This window comes from Astatotilapia calliptera, chromosome 4, assembly GCF_964374335.1.
Source record: "Astatotilapia calliptera chromosome 4, fAstCal68.1, whole genome shotgun sequence".
NCBI lineage: Eukaryota > Metazoa > Chordata > Actinopteri > Cichliformes > Cichlidae > Astatotilapia > Astatotilapia calliptera.
In genome coordinates this window covers 24,575,681-24,598,051 of record NC_137425.1, presented here as the reverse complement: position 1 = coordinate 24,598,051, position 22,371 = coordinate 24,575,681, and the positions used below count along the sequence as shown (strand labels likewise).

General features: G+C 40.8%; 1 protein-coding gene across 1 annotated transcript in view; it reads left to right on the top strand.

Moving 5' to 3' along the window:
* The window catches only part of myo15aa (myosin XVAa), a 43,432-nt gene that overhangs the window by 13,197 nt on the left and 7,864 nt on the right, over nucleotides 1-22,371 (top strand). Inside the window, exons 12-46 of the mRNA XM_080300420.1 lie at nucleotides 1,563-1,621; nucleotides 1,903-2,026; nucleotides 3,160-3,255; nucleotides 3,683-3,814; nucleotides 3,904-4,029; nucleotides 4,148-4,225; nucleotides 4,320-4,474; nucleotides 4,565-4,610; nucleotides 4,694-4,818; nucleotides 5,956-6,073; nucleotides 6,285-6,460; nucleotides 6,811-6,895; nucleotides 7,131-7,184; nucleotides 7,342-7,423; nucleotides 7,738-7,868; nucleotides 8,062-8,157; nucleotides 8,930-9,165; nucleotides 9,307-9,497; nucleotides 9,936-10,008; nucleotides 10,137-10,328; nucleotides 10,422-10,534; nucleotides 12,206-12,297; nucleotides 13,423-13,558; nucleotides 16,740-16,804; nucleotides 18,029-18,166; nucleotides 18,277-18,337; nucleotides 19,199-19,346; nucleotides 19,439-19,532; nucleotides 19,616-19,736; nucleotides 19,842-19,957; nucleotides 20,077-20,136; nucleotides 20,401-20,476; nucleotides 20,589-20,704; nucleotides 20,803-20,921; nucleotides 21,135-21,276. Coding sequence (XP_080156546.1) covers nucleotides 1,563-1,621; nucleotides 1,903-2,026; nucleotides 3,160-3,255; nucleotides 3,683-3,814; nucleotides 3,904-4,029; nucleotides 4,148-4,225; nucleotides 4,320-4,474; nucleotides 4,565-4,610; nucleotides 4,694-4,818; nucleotides 5,956-6,073; nucleotides 6,285-6,460; nucleotides 6,811-6,895; nucleotides 7,131-7,184; nucleotides 7,342-7,423; nucleotides 7,738-7,868; nucleotides 8,062-8,157; nucleotides 8,930-9,165; nucleotides 9,307-9,497; nucleotides 9,936-10,008; nucleotides 10,137-10,328; nucleotides 10,422-10,534; nucleotides 12,206-12,297; nucleotides 13,423-13,558; nucleotides 16,740-16,804; nucleotides 18,029-18,166; nucleotides 18,277-18,337; nucleotides 19,199-19,346; nucleotides 19,439-19,532; nucleotides 19,616-19,736; nucleotides 19,842-19,957; nucleotides 20,077-20,136; nucleotides 20,401-20,476; nucleotides 20,589-20,704; nucleotides 20,803-20,921; nucleotides 21,135-21,276 — 3,972 coding nt within the window. The remainder of the gene's footprint in view (nucleotides 1-1,562; nucleotides 1,622-1,902; nucleotides 2,027-3,159; nucleotides 3,256-3,682; nucleotides 3,815-3,903; nucleotides 4,030-4,147; nucleotides 4,226-4,319; nucleotides 4,475-4,564; nucleotides 4,611-4,693; nucleotides 4,819-5,955; nucleotides 6,074-6,284; nucleotides 6,461-6,810; nucleotides 6,896-7,130; nucleotides 7,185-7,341; nucleotides 7,424-7,737; nucleotides 7,869-8,061; nucleotides 8,158-8,929; nucleotides 9,166-9,306; nucleotides 9,498-9,935; nucleotides 10,009-10,136; nucleotides 10,329-10,421; nucleotides 10,535-12,205; nucleotides 12,298-13,422; nucleotides 13,559-16,739; nucleotides 16,805-18,028; nucleotides 18,167-18,276; nucleotides 18,338-19,198; nucleotides 19,347-19,438; nucleotides 19,533-19,615; nucleotides 19,737-19,841; nucleotides 19,958-20,076; nucleotides 20,137-20,400; nucleotides 20,477-20,588; nucleotides 20,705-20,802; nucleotides 20,922-21,134; nucleotides 21,277-22,371) is intronic.

Genomic DNA, 22,371 nt, shown 5'->3' with positions numbered 1-22,371 from the left:
TAGGTGGTGACAATTTTAAAACCTAGATTGTTTGCAGTACAAATAAATAAATTTGGTTCCATTTTTCCTTATTGTTGCCCACATGGTCAAGTGTGATTAAAAAACAAACTATTTTTGTTATTAATTCCAAACTAACCCAAACTGAGTGTGGAGAAGTGTCACAATACCAGTAAGTATTAAAACCAGAGAGCATAAAAACCTTTGCAGAAGCCTGGCTTTACTTGAACTTATCTCCTTTATTATTTTAAAGCAGCATAAGAGATTTCACAGCTCCAGAAAGTTTGATGGAGCTTTTGAAGGAACTGTCAGTGTTAACAGCGCAGTTAAAGGACTTGAACGTGACTTACAATAGCCAAAAAAAGAGAGGATCCTCCATCGCATTTGCTGTTCAGTTATCCTTAATTACCAGTACATGAGCTATTGATGTGGTCATTATCATCCAGCTAGGAAATGAAGTGAATCCATACCAAATCCAGGAAAGGAACAATTAAAATATCCCACTGTCCATACAAGTGTTCCAGTTGGTCATCCACCTATTTGTGTATTTCCTTGTTTGCTTAATTTCCATCATATCCATGAACAAAGTAGAAAAAAAACATATTTTTTTTGTTAAGCAAAGTATTTCTCCTCTTAGTATTTCGTTTTTTGGATCCATTTTCTTTTATGTGTAAGTGTCCAGTAGTTTCTCTGTCCGGTTTAAGGGCTGATTCAACTCGTCCTGACCCCTCTGGTGCTGCCTCTGGTGAGGAATGAGGGTGATGGGAGAATTAAAAGAGAGAAACATCTAATTATCACCCACCTTATATCTTCCACATACACATGCTCCTATACACTAACCAAGGACCTTTTGTATAATTGAATTCCTAATTACAAAGGTGCCTGAGTAACAGGAGAGGGGTGAGTCGTACCCACTCATTTCCTCTCACTGGAGGAATCATGTGTACACATTAGTGTCTTTGTGTGAGCGCACACGTGTGTGTGTGTGTGTGTGTGTGTGATAATTAAGTGTGTTTGGCAAGAGAGGGTCTCAAGTCTCAAAGCATTCTTTATCTGATCAGATCTCAAGTTTAAGACACCCGAATCAATGAATAAGAGAGTAGAAGAAAGGGAATAAGGGAAGAGCTGAAAGGATGCAAAGGAGTGGATACAAATATAGGAAAAGAAGTTAAATAGGAAGCAGTTCAGTAAAAACAAAGGGTGAAAAGCCTAACTCTTCAGCCCAGAACTTATGGCGTCCTGTTGTGATTCTTCAATTGCAGAAGAAAAAGTTCTGCTTCTATAAAATATATATTACAGTGCAGGAAAAAAAAAAAGGAAAAACAGACTGGAAGAAGCAGGAAGCAGGTGGAGGATAAGACCACCTGATCTGTCAGCCCAAGATGAGAGCCTCACCACAGTTACTGAACAGGCACCAATGAGGGGCACATTAGCAGGAAATTTGGGTGCAATTCCAGTTTTAATTTGAACTTAAAGCCTTTCAACTTCAAACCAAGATGGCTTGAGACTCTATATTATCAGGTAGACACCTGCGTAAAACGTGCTGACTTAATGTTTTTTCACAGGAAACAATGAGGGACAAGATCTACACCCCTCTGAGTGTAGAAAGTGCTATTGATGCCAGGTGAGAGACAGCTACACACAGAACATGCCGTGCATAAAAAATCATTACATTTATTACCGTTAATTTATTTAAATAACATGTTTGCATCTTTATCATTATGTATGCATGCACACTAATACATGTGCACTAAATTACTAACACATATGCAATCTTAAAATCCCTTTTGTCTTAAAGTCTTACCTAATAAAATTCTTGCTAATAACAATGCATATGTTTTCTTTCTCCTTTTTAATTTCTTATATCATTGTGTCACTCGCTGCCCACCACTTACACACATCCAGAGATGCTGTTGCCAAGATCCTATATTCGCTGCTCTTCCGCTGGTTAACAGAGAGGATCAATGGTCAGGTGTACCCTCACCAACACACCCTCTCCATCTCCATCCTGGACATTTATGGATTTGAGGTAACGGAGCCTTGTTGTATGTTTGACCTTAAATCCCTCAGAAAAAACTAGAATGCAATGAATCCTTAGTAGGTTCTAAAATTATTTTAAACTTAATCACAGATGAATAACAGCGCATGATATATTGCACCTTGTCATTATTTATTTAATAATTATTAAGCCAAAATGAAGAGGCAGCTTTACTTCTTCTATAGGAATTATAGGAATGCTACTTTCAGCTGCTCCTTTGCCACATGGGGTCGTCGCAGCCGGCAGCTCTACGTCTTTGATTCATTAGAGTTTTGCACCAGATACCCTTCATGACACTACCCCAAAGGGGATTTGTGGCTTTGGCTGGAATTGAAGCAGCAACCTTTCACTCACACTACATCATGAGAATGATTAGTCACAAGTGGAAAGTATTAAAAACTGCTGCCAATCGACACAGGAGTGAACGACCCAGCAAATTCACCCTGAGGTCATACCGTGCAATATTCAGAAAAACTGCAAAAACCCAAGAGCTCCATCTCAACTCTACAGGCCTCAGTTAGGATGTTGAATGTTAAAGTTCATGACAGTATAGTTATAAAAAAGACTGAACAAGTGTGGCCTGTTTGGAAAGGCTCACAGAAGGAAGCCTCTTCTCTTAGGACAGTTTAAGTGTGCAAATTTGCGGTGCACGAGCAGCTTATCAACACAAACACCTGATACCAGCTGTTAAACATGTGGTGCAGGGGTGATGATTCGGCTTGTTTTCCAGCCACGGGGCCTGGACGCCTTGCAGTTACTATGTTGACTATGAACTCCTCTGTATACCGAAGTACTCTAAAGTCAGATGTAAGACTGACAGCTAAAGCTAAAGCATTTGAAATAATCCGTCGCATTCCCAGTAATGCAGTCAAAGCTTTTATTGACATAACTTATAACTATAAGAGAAAAGATTCAGATTACTATCAGCAGGGAAGGAAGGAAGGAGGGCTTAACAATGTTGCACGTTAAAGATACTCAGAGGGACGTCCAGATAATCACTTTGTAGGCATGATGATGAGACAGAATTACCATATATATGTGTGTGTGTGTGTGTGTGTGTGTGTGTGTGTGTGTGTGTGTGTGTGTGTGTGTGTGTGTGTGTGTGTGTGTGTGTGGGACAACAGGATCTGGTCCTCAACAGCTTCGAGCAGCTTTGCATTAATTATGCAAACGAGTACCTGCAACTCTTCTTTAACAGGATCGTATTCAGAGAGGAACAGGTGAGTCCACGTCACACTTGCCGATGAAAAGCACACACTCACGCACTTGTCCTATAACAATTGAGGACAAAAAATGCACATATTTGAGGCATCATATGCACGCAAATGGATCTCATTAAGTGTAGATTAGTGGCATATAAACATGTGAATCCTTTGCTTATTTCAGGCGTTGGCAACGTTCAACATCAAAACAGCCATTTTACCTCCTCCTACCAAACAGCAGGAGTAAAAGAGCAGCACTTGGGGGATGAGGGATAGACGGGTGGATGACAGATGTAACTGGGGGAGGATAAATGAATGTATTGCATATAGTATATGTATTAATAGGTAACCCTAACCTGTACCTCGTGAGCTGCAGGTTGCCAACATCTGGCTTAGGTAATAATGCAACTAATATTTTATGATCTTTTATGTGATCCTGTTGAAGGAGGAGTACAGCAGGGAGCAGATCCCATGGCAGGACATCACATTCAACGACAACCAGCCCTGCATCGACCTCATTGCCACTAAGCCTCATGGGATACTGAGGATTCTGGATGACCAGAGCGGTTTCCCGCAGGTGAGGATGAGGAGAAAGTACTGACAGACTTTCAGATTCCTTATATGGATTATAAAACTGGGACTTTTGGTGTGGTAATTTGTTGACAGGCAACAGACAACACTTTTCTTCAAAAGTGTCACTATCACCATGGCAGTAATCCACTGTACATGAAGCCAAAGATGCCGGTCCCAGAGTTCACAATTAAGCATTTTGCCGGGCGGGTCACTTACCAGGTACTAAGCTCCTCACTGAGATTCTCTTGGCTAGTTTCATTGTATTATAATTCATTGAAGTATTGAAAATGTGGTGAACTGTAATGACAAACAGAGTGATCATCTGTCACTGATGCAGGTTTACAAATTCCTGGATAAGAACTACGATCAGGTGCGTCAGGATGTCCTGGACCTGTTCATTCAGAGCAAGAACAAGGTCGGCTTGGTCTTAAAACTTAATCTAATCGACACAATCGCTAAGCAATGTTTTTGTAAAGTCTGTATTAATCTGTGCATTTGTGTGTTTCCAGATGGTATCGAACCTCTTCCTGGTTCATGCAGAGGCCACGGGTCAGCAGAGAGGTCACATAAGGAAGAGCAGCACAGTCACCAGAAAATACCAAGCTCCCACCGTCAGCAGCAAGTTTCAACAGTCCCTGCTGGAGCTGGTGGAGAAGATGGAGAGGTGAAGTACACATGTTCTCTCTCAGATCATAATTGGTTTTTATTGTTTTCATTAAAAAAAAATTATCATGTTTTTGTTGTTCCATTTCAGGTGCAATCCTTATTTCGTTCGCTGCATTAAGCCAAATAACATGAAGGTAGATCTTGAAGCGTCATATATTTAAAGTTATTTACCTGCACATACATTAGTGTTTCTGAGCTTTTGGACACCTGTCTTTAGCAACCAGGTGTGTTTGAGGACGAGCTGGTGAACAGCCAGCTGCGGCACTCTGGTGTCATGGAGACCATTAGGATCCGCAAAGAGGGATATCCAATCAGAATGCCATTCTATGTCTTCCTGTTCAGGTAACATGAACTCTGATCCTCAGCGTATTTGTTGAGTTTGTGAAGCTATTCAGGACTTTGTGTTCCCAAAAAAAATGAAGATAATTGATCTCACAGCTGAGGCAGAGGAGAACCTTCTATAACAGAAAATCCCAGCAATAACTGAGCAGACCGCGAAGTGGCAACTCATAGCTGATGCTCTTCTGATTTGCAAATATCATATGTCATGCCTTATTTAAGCTACTTCAACTGGTCCACAGTTGCACGTGTCTCTGCAAGTCACTTTGCAACCCAACTTTAACTAATTTTCTTCTTCTCATGCTTTGTCTGACTTAATCAGTGTCATAGCTGCTGTCATTGCGCTGCTCTTTGGTGGGGTCTTGCTGCTGCCCTCCCAGTACAAAGCCATGCCACCAAAGTTTAAAATTTTAATTCATGTGTAACTTTGTTTATGGTGTTGTCTTATTTGGCAAAAAAAAAATGAACTATGGAAGATTCTGTAACCACAACCACAACCATAAAAGCACACAAAAAGAATAATTACACATTTCACACAATATACACTACATTGACTATGAGGACACGTACACATTATACCTACAGGAGCCTTTATTACATCCCATTATAAATCCACAGCCATTCATAATGTGTCTGTTAATGCGTCCATAATGCGTTTTCCTTCCTCCACCAAATTTTACAGTTGGCACAGTGCAGTTTGGTGTTCAAACCCAGACTCATCCATCAGACTGCCTGATAGAGGAATGTGATTTGTTATGCCACAGAACTATTTTCCACTGCTTCAGAGTTCAGTGGTGGCATGATTTACTCCGCCTAGCACTTGGCATTGTGTCTGGTGATCTAATGCTTAAAGCATGGCCTTCAGCTATGGAGAGCCATGAAGTGAAGCTGCCAGTACTCCAAGAGCTTTGGTGTAAGTTGGCGACCCTGCTCTGTAACTTTGCATGGTCTGAGCTACTTTGGCTCCTAAACAATGCAACTGTTAAACAACAGTTTAACAGCTGATCGTGACCCAATACCTCTGTCCATATTACGTGTCTGAATTGCGACACAGTCAGTATCAATTTATATCAGGACTTCTTTTTTAAAAATCACTATTATCGACTGAGCACCCCTAATTTGAATGTGTGTCTCTGTCAGGTACAAGTCCCTGGCGGGGATACAGACACTTCCTGTGGCAAATGGAGAGAACTGTGTGTTGTTGCTCGGTAAACTGTGTCCTCTCCGACCAGGAGCCTACCATGTTGGAGTCACAAAGGTGAGCTTGTTCACATTAAGCCTCACAGTTAAAGACAGACCCAGCACCAACTGCTGGTCTAATGGCTGAGTAGAGATTGTTTTCCTGCTTTGTAGCTTGAAATTTGAGATACTATGGTTTGTTGGATCAATGTTATATCTTTTTTTTTTTGCATGAACTCACACATGTATTTGAATAATTGCACTTATATGTGTGTGTGTATGAATGGCAGTTGTTCCTAAAGGAGGACATCTACCAGCTGCTGGAGTGTAAGCGAGAGCGCTCTCGTCATCTTGCCGCCCTCACCCTGCAGCGTTACACTCGCATGTTCTTCGTCAGGAAACGCTACGTTGAATTCCGCAACAAAATCAGCAGGTTTCAGGCACACTGCCTAGGCTTCCTCGTTAGGTGAGGTGTCCCACAGAGATCTTACATTTTCAGTAGATTTTATTACAAAACAAAACGCAAATTCAGATTCTGATTGGAGTCCTGCATTCTTTCAATGTAATGATTCTGAATTCCAGTATGTGCTCAACCACATAGTTTAGGTTAAAAGGGCAGTGAGGTAAAGAAAATGTAAATTGTGTCTTTACATTAAAATCACTATAATTAAGAAATAAAGCTTTCAGTGAACTGTTGTGCTTGAGCTTGTAGCATGCTTGTGAAGTTTACCTCTGTGAATGTGGCAAATGTTAGGAAACAAGATCAACAATCAGTGCATTAGGATTCATTGTACTGAGATTCTCTTCATCTTCTAGGAAACGCTATGTGAAAATGAGGGAGAGTCTGGTCCGTTTCCGCTCTCTGGTCCACATGTATGTCAACCGGAAGCAGTACATTAAGGTACACTGAGATACTGTGGTTTGTTGGACTGATGTTTATACCTTCTGCCTGTGATTTTTTTTAAGTAACACATGTATTTGATGCAGTGTCCTTTCAAACATCTTCATGTTTTCTTCATTTCTAAGAAAATAATTTCAAATATGACCCACCCTTAAGCCTGCTTTGTGCTTTTGAGTCTTTCTGCTCTGGATTTACATTAAAACACTGACCGTGTGTTTTTGGGATCTCATTGAAGATGAAGTTTGAAGCCAGGAGGAAAGCAGAAGAGGAGAGGAGGAGGAGAGAGATGGTAAGATGAAGGACTAGCTAAGACAAGACTTCAATGAGAAAAGCATCCGTGTTTTTGTTTTTGCACACTGGCATGAGTTCAAACCAGCAGCCTATGTTAGAGCTCTTCTAACCTCATTGTTAGTTTGCAGATAGATTAAAAGTGGTGTTTCTTTCAGGAGCTGACCAAAAGGGAGGTGGTTAATGTGACCCACTTGGTGATCCCTGCAGAGCTGGGCGCTTTGCTGCAGACAGCAGGAGGTGTGTAGACGTCTGTCCGTCTTTCCTGTCAGTGTGCATCACATGCACATAGATTATTCATGTGTGTGTGAGTGCTCCAGCCAGCTGTTTGAATGTGTCTTATCTCATCAGCACTGACAGTATCAAATTAAGAAATGATACGAACAGTTCTGACAGGGTGGAGCAGGAGGCCCATCATCTAATAAATAAACCAGACACTGAAAAATTGTCAAGGAATGTAAAAAAGTTTTAGGATTTTGTACATGTAAGTTTTTGGTGCTCTTGCATTACTCCTGGCTGACTCCTCGTTTAACCTTGTCTGTTATTCCCTTCAGTCCGGAGGGAGTTGCACTCAGACTGCTTGGCTCTGCTTCAGGCTCCTCATATCCAGGATGATGCTGAACTCACGTTGCCTCTGGACATCAACAACTACCCTTTCTTCCGCTATGTTCAGATTTACTTCAGGGTGAGATGCACGTGCATCAGCATGTCGTCATATGCTGTGTAACATACTGTGTATGTGCGTGGTTACTCAGATTTGAGGACAGCTGTTGAAGTTTGTGTTTAGATTTATCGGTTATAACATAATTTTGAAAGGTTTTAGGTAGATTTGTTTGAAAAGCTGTTTATTAAACACAGCAAATCTTTTGTTGCTGTAGGAGCCAAAGTTTGGGATGTTGATGGCTCCTCTGGAGTCATCTCTGACCCGTGTGGAGGACGACCTGAGAGGGGAGGCTCTGGAGCTTTTCAACATGGTAGGGTGATCTTTGTTCTCCCCTTAAAAGGCAGAGACTATGTAAACTGTTCTTTTTGGTTGTTTGTCTGTCTGTCGTGCACAGTTTTGAAACATCGAAGAGCTCGAGCTGATTTCAGTTGGGTGGAAATCGCCCCAAGGTCAAGGTCAAATGTGAAAATCAGTAAAAACCTTCCTATTACCCAGTTTTTATGAATCGTCTTCAAACCTCTCAACAGTATAGCAGGTCTTGGGGAAATGAGTACGTAAGTTAGCTAAGCATTTGACCTTAATCTTCATTGTTAGTGCCGAAGGTCAAATTTAACCTTGAACACAAACTTCAAGAAATCATATCAAGTGTCATACACTTTTTTAATGCAACGCCCTACGATGTCACAACTATGCCATAACAGGTTGTAATGAAAGCATCATAAAACATCAGTTTAAGTTTCCCATTTACCCTGAATATTCTTGAGCACTGCAGTAATTTAAAATGATAACAGTTTCACAGAGACACACTTGCATCATGTCATTATGTTACTCTCGTTACACAGAAGCAAACCATCCTCTAATTATGAGGTTCTGCTACTAACTGGGAAGCAAATAAGAAATTTGGAACATGCTTTTTACATTGTAAAAGATTTAACAGCAGAATAAAAAAGTCTCTTCTATTTTCTCGTGTTTGTAGGACAAACCTACAAAAACACACACAAATACGTCACCAGACTGCCATAAAGCTGTAAAACCGACAGAGTTAGTTGTTACAGCTTTCACCTGGATTCTGTTTTCTTCAGGTATTACGGTTTATGGGGGACCCTCATCTGAATGGGGCGCAGGAAAACATGTTTGGGAATTACATCGTCCAGAGAGGCTTGTCGTCGCCAGGGTTACGAGATGAGATCCTGGCTCAGGTTGTCAACCAGGTGTGGAGGAACATAAACTCTGAGAATGCAGAGAGAGGCTGGCTGCTGCTGCTGGCATGTGTCTGCTGCTTCGCCCCATCGGCCAAGATGGACAAATATCTGCTCAAGTGAGAAATCATAAAATGACCTCGCAACTAATTATTTAGCAAATAGTTTGAGAGGTTAAAAAAAACACATGTTAAGAAGCTATATGCTGTAAGTAAGAGACTTCTACTCCACTGTTGAACCTCATTTCACCTCTGCTCCAGGTTCGTGTCGGACCACGCTCCTGCTGGCTGGCAGGTGCTGCTGCAGCACAGACTCATCCAAGCGAATCAGAAGATGCAGCTGGGATCAGGCTCCGCCCCCGAGACTGCGCGGACGTATCCGCTGTCGCTGCTTGAGTGGACCGCCAATAGGAAGAAGGCTAACATGGTGTTGCACGTGCACTGTCTTGATGGTAATATCTCACCTGCTTAATGTTGCGTTGTTCAACTTTTCATCGGTCTGCTTCTTTGCTCTTTTCCAAGAACTCCAAATGATTCAAGCAAAGTAAATAAAAAATTCACAACATTTTCCTTTACAATCAGTATCTTTCTTTTGAGGAAAAAAACCAGGAGCTGTTCAAATATTTAGGAAGTCTTTCACACCCGGGGTCTAAACTGGCACACACCTCAGAGAAAAGAAAGAGGGACGACCTGGCATTGCTTTTATTGTGTAGGATCAATTACATCCCCAGATCATTGATTATTCATTGTCATTCAGGATCAGGTGATGTGACTGTGGGGCTCATGTGCTTTGTATTGCGCAATTAACACAGTTTGTTAGTTAATGAGTGTAATTTAAAGCAGCAAAGGAACTATTTGTTGCATTTTTATTAATTTATCTCTCCCTGCAGGAGGGTCCTTCCTGTGTCCTGTCCATTCCTGGACCAATGGAGAGGATTTAGCAGGAAACATTCTGCGTCACAGGTTTGGTTTTGTATTTTTAGCTCCATAACATTTAATGTAAACATCTGAACATGCCATGATAATGTTTAGAGAGTAGTTTTAACACGTGTGTATAGATATTGTGAACATCTGAATCATGCATCTTGCAGGGGAGTGTCTGACTGGTGGAGGGGGAGTTCAATTCTGATGAAGGAGCAGGGTCAGTGGGTGGAGTTAGCTGGTCATGACTATGTCATGGACCTGATTGCAGATATGGAGCTTCCTATGGACTTCCCAAAGCAGAAGAGTTACTTCATCATCAGCACTGACAACCCAGCTAAAGTCAGAGCTAATGCCAGCCTGTTAGTATGCAAGATGCACACATGCAGTTCATTACTCACGTGACTAAAGCTACACCACGTGGCACATTACTCCTCTCTCCTCTCATCTCTCAGTGCTTTGTTTGGCAGTGGCTTTGACTCAGATGAGGAGCTTCCTTCCTCCCTTCCTCTCAGCAGCAGCAGACCAGCCTACAGCCTGCCTGATTCAGATGGTTACTACAGCCACGGTACACACACACAGTTAACTCTTAACTGCATAACTGAATTTTTAAGCACTTACAAATTAAAGATTTTCAAATGATCTGATCAAATGTACAAACTAATCTTTCTGTGAATTGAAGCCCCCATCGGCTGTTGTTTTTAACTACTTACTAGCGTGTATCACTCCCAAACTGCTGAACCCAAAACTTTTATGCTCTTTGTGTTTAACAAATGCTTCAGCTGTGTTATAGATGAATCCCACCTGTCCAGATGTTTAAAGCTGAGTACCAAGGATGGCACTCAGAAAATAGCTTTTTTGAGTCGTGAAATCAGAGGTTTCAGGTTTCCAACTCACTCTGGGTTCCAAGAGATACAGTTAGCAGGATTATATGCAAATTTAAAACTTGTGCTAGTTTGAGTACACAGTCTATAAGAGGAACACTAATGAAGCAAGCTTGATCCTTGCATATTTGCCACTGCATTTTTGATATGCAAGAAAACACATGGATAGGCCTGCAGGGTGCTGTGAGTCTGTTTATGGACTGATGAGACTAAAGTGGACCTGTATTGACCTCTGGATGGGCTACGTGTGTGGTGTAGGAAGAGTAGGCACTATTTTACCATCATGACAGCCAATCCCTCTGATGTTCTTTGATGGGACTTAAAGAAAGCAGTGGATTCATAACTGAGCTGGATGCTTTTGGCTTCTTATTAGGAAATTACCGGAATGTCTTATTGTAGATTTTAACAGTTAAAAGGTGCCCAACAAAGTAATGTATTTGTTGATGATAACCTTTTTTGGAGAAGTTCATTAAAGCTTTAATTAAAGCTAATTTGAATAATTTTAATCACATGACCGGAATGTCTCTTACATTAATGCAGTTGAATAATTGTTTGTACAAGTTTCTGTATTTAAGTAGTTTTGTTTATTAGAGTTTTGGTTATGATGTATGCTCACCTAGTCCTCACCACTGTGTTGTATGTTTCTAACTCTAATTAGTTACTTCCTGGTTCATTTTGCAAGCACTTGTTTTTCTGTGTCTTGTGTTTGTGTTTTCATTAGGTTATTGTCTTCGTTTCCTACATTATCTGGTGTGTTTGTATTGTGTGAGTCTCCATCTGTTCCTTGTCGCATCATCCAGGTTGTGTGTTTCCTTTGTTCAGTGTTTCCCCTACGTTTCCTAGTTTTGGGCCCTTTGCTTCAGCTGTGCTCTTGTTTTGTATCTTTGTATCATTTGAAAGCATTCAGTACTACAGCTGCTGTTTGAGTTTACACGCTGTTTCATGAGCCCTGGATGTGGGTCCATGTCCTGCTTGTCACAGAGCTGCACTTTGGCAACAAAAATGGAAGAGTTGGGAAAGTTTGAAAGTCTTGTGATCTTGAAACAGTTTCCTGTGTGTTGTCCGAAGAGAGAGAGAGACGTAGATAAAAAGCTGGATCAATTAATCAAGGTTTCTGCAACAAATGTGACAATCAAAACCGTGAAAAAACAATGAACTGACTTAGGTTGCATTTTTGAGAATAAGACATTTTGATCAGTGACTAACAACCTTTTCTCTACAGTTAAAGTAAACCTGATCACCTGATAAAACATGCTTGATTAAAAGAAAGAAAATATCAAACATGACAGTTTCTGTGCACTAAAAACACTGAAAATACAATGTTTAAAGCATTATTGCTGTTTGTCTGTGTTCAGAGTCAGAAACATTGAGCGAGGGTCAGCCTCAGAGAGGGATGGACCGCTACCTGGACAGCCTGTTTGACCCTGTGCTGTCGGACAGCAGCACGGTGAGTGCTCGTCCTGATTTCTCATAAACTACACATGTCAACCAACTATTTCCTCTTTGTTTTTAAAATTGCTGTAGTGCTATGAAACTAACACGCAAAATAGTAATAAATGATTGCTTGGTATAATCTTTTAAGTCATCTACCAGGTGAAATACTCGACAGATGACCATATTACTGCATTGCCACTGCTTTCATTTTGACAAAGACTTTTCACTATAAATGTGTCTATGTAGAGCTGCAAGTGCTTTCCTGCCACTGCAACTCAAAGCTTATTACTTCTTTGTTCAGTTATATTAATTATATTATAAGACCAATCAGTTAATTGCCGACCTAAAAGAAAAGTAATAATACAGGTGGATAGTTGTAGCTCTGTGTCATTGATCTGTCCTCTGAGTGTGAACAGAAGAGTGCTGATGGAGGAATTGAGCATGTGATCCTCGGCTTGTGTTTGGGTATGAATGGAGCACACGGGACGGCTGATTAGGTTACCGAGTGACCTACCGTATATGACCGCAGCAGCAGTCAGCATAAACGAGTCACCGTGTGGGGAAAAGATTCCGCTCATAGCTTCATCTTTTGTTTATTAGTGGAAACAAAACGAGTTCAGCGTCCTCATCACTCGGGTTGCACAGGAAAGGTTGCATCAGGAATGTTTTAGGGCTTTGAGTAGTATATATCAATGGCAATAGTTAAAATAAAAACATAATATCTGTGTTTGGCAGAAGTCTTGATAGACCTGTTTAGATTTTCTTGAGCAGTTTTGGCTTTAAAATCATCTGACACTGGAAACAAAGTAGCTGAGAATTTCAGTCAGCTCAGGAGAATGAGGTCTGTCATGTAGTGGTGAATTTTGTTGTAGTCCATTTAGTGTCTTTATGCTGGAGCCTCTCCTCCTGCGTGTACGGTACTTCCTGGAGAGTATACTGTTCCTGCAGCTCTGGCTCAGAGAGGGTCTAAATCAACCAATCCAGTTCACTCCCTCTTGCTTGTTGTCTTAGTCCCTCTCCTTCCCTCCCTGCTTCTGACACCTTTTCTTTTTCCACTTCATGCCCCTTAAACTCCAGTTTCTCAACTATAAGCATCCCTTTCCTTCTGCTGAGTCTCCTGCTGCTCTTTGCTCACCAGGACATGGAGAAGAGTGGAAGTTTGTCAGAAAGGATGAAGGGAGGAGGAGGTATAGGCATCACAGGAGAAGGAAGGGAAGAGGGAGAGAGTCGTCCAGCTTCCAGCCGGCCTTATCCACCAGGAATACATCCTGGAGGTAAACACTGAGTGCTGTGTGTATTTGTTGTTATGTGTGTCAGTGCTGATTGGCCATATGTTTGTCTCTGGACTTCTATTTTTTTTGCTGCCTATATTTTGTGTCTAAGCGGATATTGCTGTTTCCAGAATTAGTGGCACCTTTCTCCCTTTTTGTCTGTGAATATTTTGCTGGACTTTTCATTTTCAGACATTTCTTTTGTCCTCACAGCTCACTCTCTCTGCACTGACATTAATAATTCAGCTTAACCTAAGCGCTCCTAAATCATTGGCTTTTGTCTCAGGCTAATAGAGTTTCCCTTTGTTTCTTCTTTGTAAGCTCCTCCTCAATAAATTAATAATAACGCATTTAAAATGTTTTGGTGATGCTTTATTATCAACCTACTTTCATTCCCATAGTAACAGGCAGACAGAGTATTTCTTTATTGGTATCTTAAAGGCAATGAACAGACCTGAACTTTAAAAGTTTAACTTTGAGCTGTTGGCTGTATTGACTGTCCTCATAGATAATACATTAAAAGCCATTCACTATAACAGGTGACTGTTATTTCTCTTAAACACCAGTCATTACAAATTGATCACTTTCCACACATCTTGTAATGTTAAGTACCTGGTACTATTTTTACTGGCTCTTGTGTGCTCGACTGTAAAATTCCAGAATTTTTATTTATTATTTTACCTTCACAGTTTCCTCTTTTTTCCCCTCTAATGTACTGATGCCAGGCTTACGGCACTGAGCAAAACTCACATAGTGACAGTGCCAACATGCTGATGTTACACTGGTTTGATGTTTATCATCAGCAAGCATGTTTGCTTTACTTCTAAAGCAGGGTATTGGACAAATTGAGATTTTGACCTGACATGTGTTCAAAACGCAAATCTAAAAAGAGGAAACCATACAGTATCAAACAGCACATACTGTAGAGAAATATTGGACTTTTAAGACCAACACTGATAACAATATTTGGTGATATAAAAATCTGATATCCTGATATATCACCAATGCTTTTTTTCCCCCTTTCAGACACATGAACAAACAGATTTCCCTAGCGCTTGCTTATTTACTTGCTTGCATATTTCCTGAGTCTGATTGGATAAACTGGTTGTTATGCTTATGGTGTTTCAAACATGTGTGTTGCCCTCTGCTGGACGACCTAAACAACGTCAACTCCCAGGACACGATTGAAGCATGTTTCACCTGTCTTTACTTTTTTGTTACATTCTCATTTGTCAGCCGTTATGTTATAAGTGTGACAAATAGCTGATATTGGCCAGTAATATCATTCCACTGATGTGCTCTAACAGTTACTACTACTTTACTCAATAGTAAAAATGTTAATTTTACAATGGCTCCAGCGTAAAGCTGAAAAATAAACCGAACATTGGCATGAAACTAATTTCTGAGATTTGTAGAAAGACCCTTTGCAACAGTGTTAATTTTGACAGCAAATTTTGATTTAGTTGTAGTCACAGACTTGACTATGATGTCATTTAGTTTTAGTCGACTAAATAGCTCATGATGAAGTCAAAAGCTGCCCAGCAAATTGGGGAAGTTGGTTGTGTTTTCACTGATGAGATTTGCTCAACACGATTTACAAAGTGTCTTATTTTCCTTGCCATCAAATGTAAAATGTGTACATGTGTCTACTCTTCTCTTCCTCCCAAGCGTTGACATTTTGTCGTGTTTTCATGAGAATCGGGGAGCATGGGAGCTGGTTGTAGTTTCCCTGGGGCGGCTCAGACGTGCGTGTCCAACCTCACAGCACAAGATTAGTTCTGCTTGGATCACTTCCAGACTCGCTTTTCTGTACAACTTAATTAGTTCTGATTGGATCTCGTCTCTCCAGAATGTTTTCATCTTGTTTTTTATTTGTTGAATGCATCAATACATTTTATCATAGCTTTTGTCGTCCTGCATAAGTTTTTATTAAGTTATTGTTCTCATTCGAAAAAACAAGGTTGTTGATGAAAACTATAATTAAAATTATTTTTCAACATAATTAACACGGTTTTTCAAAGCGATAAATACAGCACAAACATCTTCACACCAGCACTGATACAGAGCAGAAAAACATAACAGCTTCTTCATACAAATTGTATGAATACAGAAGTTGTTTGCTCAGCTTTAAGGACTTTTCTTGTCGTAGTCATGTCAGCACCTGCCTGATAACAAAGACACGGAAAGTGCCTCATGGCCTTGAACAGAGTTTACAGTTAGATTTGAACCTGTTGCTTCCCATCTTCACACACGCACACACTTTGTACTCTTTGTACAAGATGTTACAGTCACATACCAGCAGAACACAGAGATTAGAAAAGCTGAAACAGGTTTTCCATTACACACTCAGCAGGATTTGTCTGGGTCAAAGTTGGGGAGTAATAAACACATTAATATTGATGTTCTATGAACCACAGCATCAGTGTGGCTAATAACGACCACTCTGACATATTTTATTTCTGAATCTGAACTTGATCATACCTTGTTTGTCGTAAAATGTGAAATATTTCCCAGTCACTAACAATGTGTGGACTAACTGCCACTTAAGACCTGTCTATCTTCCTTTTCCCTGCCTGCTACTCCTCAAGCTGTGCCAGTGCTTCCAGTAGCAGGAGGAATGATGCCCCCAATCCCTGCTATGCCAATCCCCTCCCACCACCATCATCACGAGCAACATCAACAACAGCAGCAACAACAACAATACCACCAATACAACCGACCCCAACACCCCTACCACCGTCAGCAATCGTTTTCTGCCACCACTCCTTCTAGTCGTGTAGCACCCACGCAGTCACCCACTCGCACCCCCGCTGCTGCCCCCGCAGCTGCCCCTGCTGTTGATACCGATGTCGCTTCCAATGTGTCTGTTGTCCCGGGTCTGCCTGCGGCGCCCTCACTCCCAGCCACGCCTGTGGTTCCAGGCTTGCCTGTGATGACAGGTGTGCCAGGTAGAATAAAAGGATGTGTGTTAGGTTTTCCAGCATGTTTGGCCTGAAGTGTTTGGGCATGATGGACTCCTTTATTTCTTTTTTCTTTAATTAAAGCCAGTTTCAAGTTTTTTTGTGTTTGTTTTTTATGTGGGGTTGCAAAGTTCATTCGTGTGGTTTGTTTTAAACAGATAATTCTGTTTCTTGTGCTCTTAGTGCAGCAACAACATAACAGTTATATGTTTGTGCTTCTCCAGGATCGGAGCAAGTGGTACTGACTCAGCAGCAACAAGCCATCATCAACCAACAAGCCATCATTCTGGTCTGACATCATTTCTCTGAACAACTCTGATATTAAAACCACTGTTCGTACTGGGCGATACAGTTCTGTGTAAAAGAGAGACTGTGCAACACTTACACCTAATGATTCAGTAGTTTGTAGGAACACATCTAGCAGCAATAACTTGAAGTAATCATTTTCTGTGTGACCGGTTTGTCACATAGTTGTGGAGGAATTTTGGCCCGCTCTTCTTTACAGCGTTGTTTCAGTTCACTGGGGTTTGTTTATGCTTTCTCTTAAGGTCACATCACAGCTTTTCAGTCAGGTTTCACTGGACCATTGCAACACATTGATTCTTTTCTTTTTCAGCCATTCTGTTGTAGATGTGCTGCTATGCTGGGGATCAATGTCCTGTTGAATGACCCGGTTTAGGCCAAGTTTTAGCTGCCTCATGTAGACAGACATCACATTGTATTTTCTTTCTGCACCAAAAATATGACACAACAATCTAGTTTTTTGTTTGTTGGTTTTTTAGACTTGTTCAGTATATTTCCAACTTTCCAACTTATCTAATATTCATATTTAACATGCTAACTGATGGCTGCAGAGGCTTACATGTAGCTAATGGGTGTTTTGCAGTTCTTCTGAGTATTGCACTGTCTGACCTTAACTCGTGAATGCACCAGAGCAGCAAAGCGCCAAAACATCTGATTTTATAGATGTGCTCACACTTGCTGATGATCAGCTAATCCATTACATTTGATTTGCTGCTACTTACCCTCTCAATTTCAATGGAAACATTAATGGTGAACTTTTTTTACAGGACTGCACAGAGTCTTTTTCACATGGCTGTACGAGCAAATGAAGTATGATAAAACTGTCTTTATGCAGTCAAATGCTAAAAAGATAATGCTGCACTCTGAGCCCTTAAACTAATGTTTAAGTGAAAGATACCATAATCAGTACCACTTTCACATTTGTATGTCACAGTACACATGACGCTAAAGGCTGTACTACCAAAATACTTGGATAATCTAAGCAGTTAATTCATTTATTGAGTGAAAATTGACAACTTTACAAATGTACCACATTACTTTACTGACTCCTGACATCAAATGTCTTGCCTAAACAAATGATATCAAGTTACAAATTGACACAGTTAACCTAAACATTAAGTTAAACCATAAAAGATGAATATGTTTTAAACATAGGTATAAACTGTTGTTTACTAAATATTGAATATATGTTGGATTGTTTGTGTTGCAGGCCCAGCAGATGACGATGCAGGCCATAGCAATCCAGCAGCAAATGTTGTCTTCTTTCCCCCCAGCTGCTCCAGCCCCACAGTCACCACCCTCATACTATCACGCGCACTCACAACAGCGCTCACGCACAGCCAGTCCTGTGAGTAAACACACACGCTGCTGTGTTGATGTAACGTTCAATACACTTTATGCATGCAAATCTGAAATATAATCTTGAAGCCGTATCACTTATTGTTGTTTTTCCTGCAGACCAAAGAGAGTGAGGCGTCTCTGCACAAGCCAAGCGCTGCCGCTGTTCAACGGAAAACGAGTATGTGGTACACTTGCTGTGCGGTTTCTGAATCAAAAAAGAGTGGAAATAAAAATATTGGTGCATTGCAGCATAGTGATTTGTGGTTGGAAAGCCCACTGCAATAATTGAAAATGCAGAATTGAGTAACTGTCCTTAAATAAGTATATGATTATCACTTTAAGGATTTCTCCCTGTGTGTCATGAGTCGCTGTGTGGCAGGCAGGAGTTGGACCCAAAATGCAGGCACTCAGGCATGAGGTTTAAACACAAAAAAACTGAGCTTTATTTGCTGGCAGGGGAAAGTCATAAAAAAGCAACCTAAACTAAACTGGAAACTCATAAACAAACCTCACAGTGAGACACAGGGAGATCCACACAGCATGAGGGACAACGCAACACTGACTCAGAGAAACACAGGGTTTAAATACACTGGGAAGTAACGAGGGGAATGAGACACAGAAGGAGAGCACAGCTGGGGGAAATCAGAACTGACGAGACAAGGAAGCGTAACCTGAACACACTGAGATAAGACAGAGACCTTCAAAGTAAAACAGGAAACACATAACACAGACTGAACAAAAGACACAGACTCACATGCAGGCACTACAACAGAGGGAACAGAGACGTGGGACCAGGGCAGACACAGACACTGACTGGACACGGGGATATAGCGGACAGGGGAGACAGCAACTAAGGATTACACAGAGACAAACCATAAGACATGACTCTAACAAAGAAACCAAAGACTAGAAATGATAAATAATATATAAACTCAAAACCCTGGTTCAACGACCCAGGCATCCTAACACTGTGGCTACAGGGGTTAGGGATGAACCCTGAACAAACCGGGTTCGTGTGTAATCAAACTTTTTATTCCAGGTCCATTACGTGGCCCCCCTCCTGAGGATGTGGTCCGCTCCACTGTGAGTAACACTGAGCACTTGGACCCCAGCCATGATATTAAAGACATTATCAAACAGCACCAGCCTGAAGGCACAACATCTTCCTCTGGATCTCCCACGCAAAGGTTAACACACACACACACACGATGATGTGAGATATTGACGACTGTCATACTCTGTGGTATTTAATCTGTTCTGACTACTGTGGTGTGTGTAGGAGAAGTGATGGAAAGTTGTTTGGAAAGAAGCCAGACCCTCATGATGAAGCGATGGAGATCCTTAAAGATCAAATGGCAAACCCACCACAACCGGTATCCTAACTCCACACCTACCACACACACACACACACACACACACACGGCAAAACAATATCTAACCATTTTCCATATCTCAGACTCACAGAAAGACTTCGTCCGCCCAATCTAAAGAAGACAGGGGACACAAGACTAGCCAGAAAGCCAAGCCTCGCCCCCAAGGGCCATCTAGCTCCAACATAAGCCCCGCCCCTCCTCCAGGTAAATTTACACTGTAGAAATACCTGTGAATAAGCTCCAGATTAGACTGATACAGGTGTGTATTGTTCATGATATAAATAAATAAATGAATGTTCTTGCTTCCAGTCTCCAGAGAGTTGCCAGTTGAGGAGGAGATCATTCAGACTCAGCTCCACAGCAGAACCAGTGATGAATATTACACTTATTCCAACGTCCCGTGGAAACTCTACATGAGGAAAGAGGTTTGTTTTTACCTCAGTTTTTTTTTAGCTAAGTACAAAAAATGGAGCTGTAAACCCCAACGTCAATATAATCATTTACATAAAAATACAGTTTATTTATGTCTGTCCTCCATTTACAGGTTTTTTATCCTAAAGAGAACTTGAACAATCCACTGATCCTGGATCTGATCTTCAGACAGGTTGGTTTATAAATCCAATAACTGTCAATATTCATCATCTTTATTTATTTTGCTTTTATGCAATTCTTTGTGTAAACTTGTGTAAATTATCATAGAGACCTCAGGGTGTCTTCCAGCTGGTCTAGTTAACAGTAATTATGGCAGTAGTTCAGATGGTCATGATTCATTAATATTAAAATGCTAAAATAGTGTCTGTGATGTAGTTATTTTTCACTCCAAGTGTTTCCCATTAGCACATTCCTATTCCTGGCTGTGTCTTCCCAGATTGTACATGACACCTTTTCTGAGGCTTGCATACGCATCACGCAGGAGGAGAGACAGAAGATGAAAGACCTGTTGGGTATGAAACTAGCATGCATGCTTTAAGGTTTATGACTTACTTGCATCTATGTGATGCTCTCTGTTGGTTCTCAGGAGTTCAAACCTTTACTGATCCTCTGTTTCTGTGACAGCGGAGAACAAGGTGGATCAGGTTTCAGGAACATACAATGAGAACGTGAAGAAGAAGGTGGTCACCGTGGCTAGAGACGAATGGGAGATCTACTTCTCTCGCCTCTTTCCAGCCTCTGTGAGCTGTTGTTTTGCTTGGCATAGATAAACTGAATTAATAAATAGTTTCATGTGTTTATATTGTGGTGTGTGTATATGGTTGTGTGTGTTTTCCAGGGCAGTGTCGGGACAGGTGTGCAGGTGTTGTCCGTGTCTCATAAAGGTATCAAGCTGCTGAAGATGGTGAAGAGCAGCTCTTCTGCTTCAGACTACTTCAGAGTGCTGAGGCCTTACAGGTGAGTCTCATACAACATATTCCTGTTAAAAAACCCTGTAAGTTAGATTGTTTTAAATGCATTTTCTTGTTTTAAAAACACAAATCAGATGCTAAAAAGAAGATCTGGTCATAGATCTTATTTAACTTTCTGTGTATACATGTCAAATGCCTGATTGCTTTGAACTATGACTTTAAGTTGACTTCCTGGTTTGGCGTATCACTTCCTTTGCAGCTATTCAGACATCCTGTTTGTGTCTATTCCATCTAAGAACATGCTTGAGTTCAACCTGACTAATGAGAAGCTGATCTTGTTCTCCGCCAAAGCCCCGCACGTCAAGCATATGACCGACTACTTCCTCACAGAGCTTAAGAAGGTCAGAGGAATGTTGTCAGTGTCTGCGTGTGACGAAGTGTGAATTATGAATGGATGAGTTTTTGTAATGCACACTGATTGGCACAATTAAATTAGATAACATTACTGTGTAAAAAAAACTCATATAATTTTTTTTTAATATATGTATGCATGGGCTTTACTCCATGTCCTCTTTGATTTGAGTGTTTTTTTTATTAACTTTCTATTTATTTATTTTTTTACTTTAAAAAGATGAAATTTCAGGTGTAATCCAAATTTATACTGATGCCATAACATTGACATCTAAGCGCGTTCACAGGGTGTGTAGTGCTCTTTATCCACGTGTGAAACTGGCTCAGTTTTCAGTGTCTTAAAATTATGTGCAAAAATAATTTTTTTTAATATTTTGCTTCCAAGAAGCCAGACTTTCTTGTATTTTTTTAAAGTGGTTTTGAGCAATACTTTTAGAGTTTTTCTTTGGACATTTTCTTCTTTTTCCCTCATTTTCACTCCTTGTACCTGACCATTTTCAGAGGAATTTTTTGTTTTGTTTGTTAAGCCACTTAACACTGACCTCTGAATCATCCAAGCACCAAAAAAGGCGCTTGAGTCAAAGGATAAGTCTGTATTTTGTCTACATGTGACACACAACTTAGCAAAAAAAAAACAACAACAACAAAAAAACCAAACAGGCACTTTGTTTCTAGCAGCCTGTAAAAAAAATAAAAAAAATGAAAATCCCCATTTCTGGAGCTGGATCTTCAAAAAATTCCAAAGACAACAGACATGAAATAGCAATTAGCAATTTTACACCAAACAGGTCCTTCCCAAAGAGCTGCTAGCTGAAACCTGGGTGTATACCGGCATGGTGTGCAGTGTGTCCTGACACGTGACCTCATCAGAAATGGTCTGAGTGGAAGCCATTCTTAAGGAACGGAAACGGGGAGAAAAGACTGAAGTGTGCCAAATAACCCAAGAAGTGGACTAAAAGTCAGTGACAACAGGTGTTATGCACTGATGAATCCACATTTCAAATGATCGGTTCAAATCATCATCAGTATGTACGGAGGAGGAGGTCGGGAGAGATGTACAACACTGAGCGTCTCCAGCCATCTAA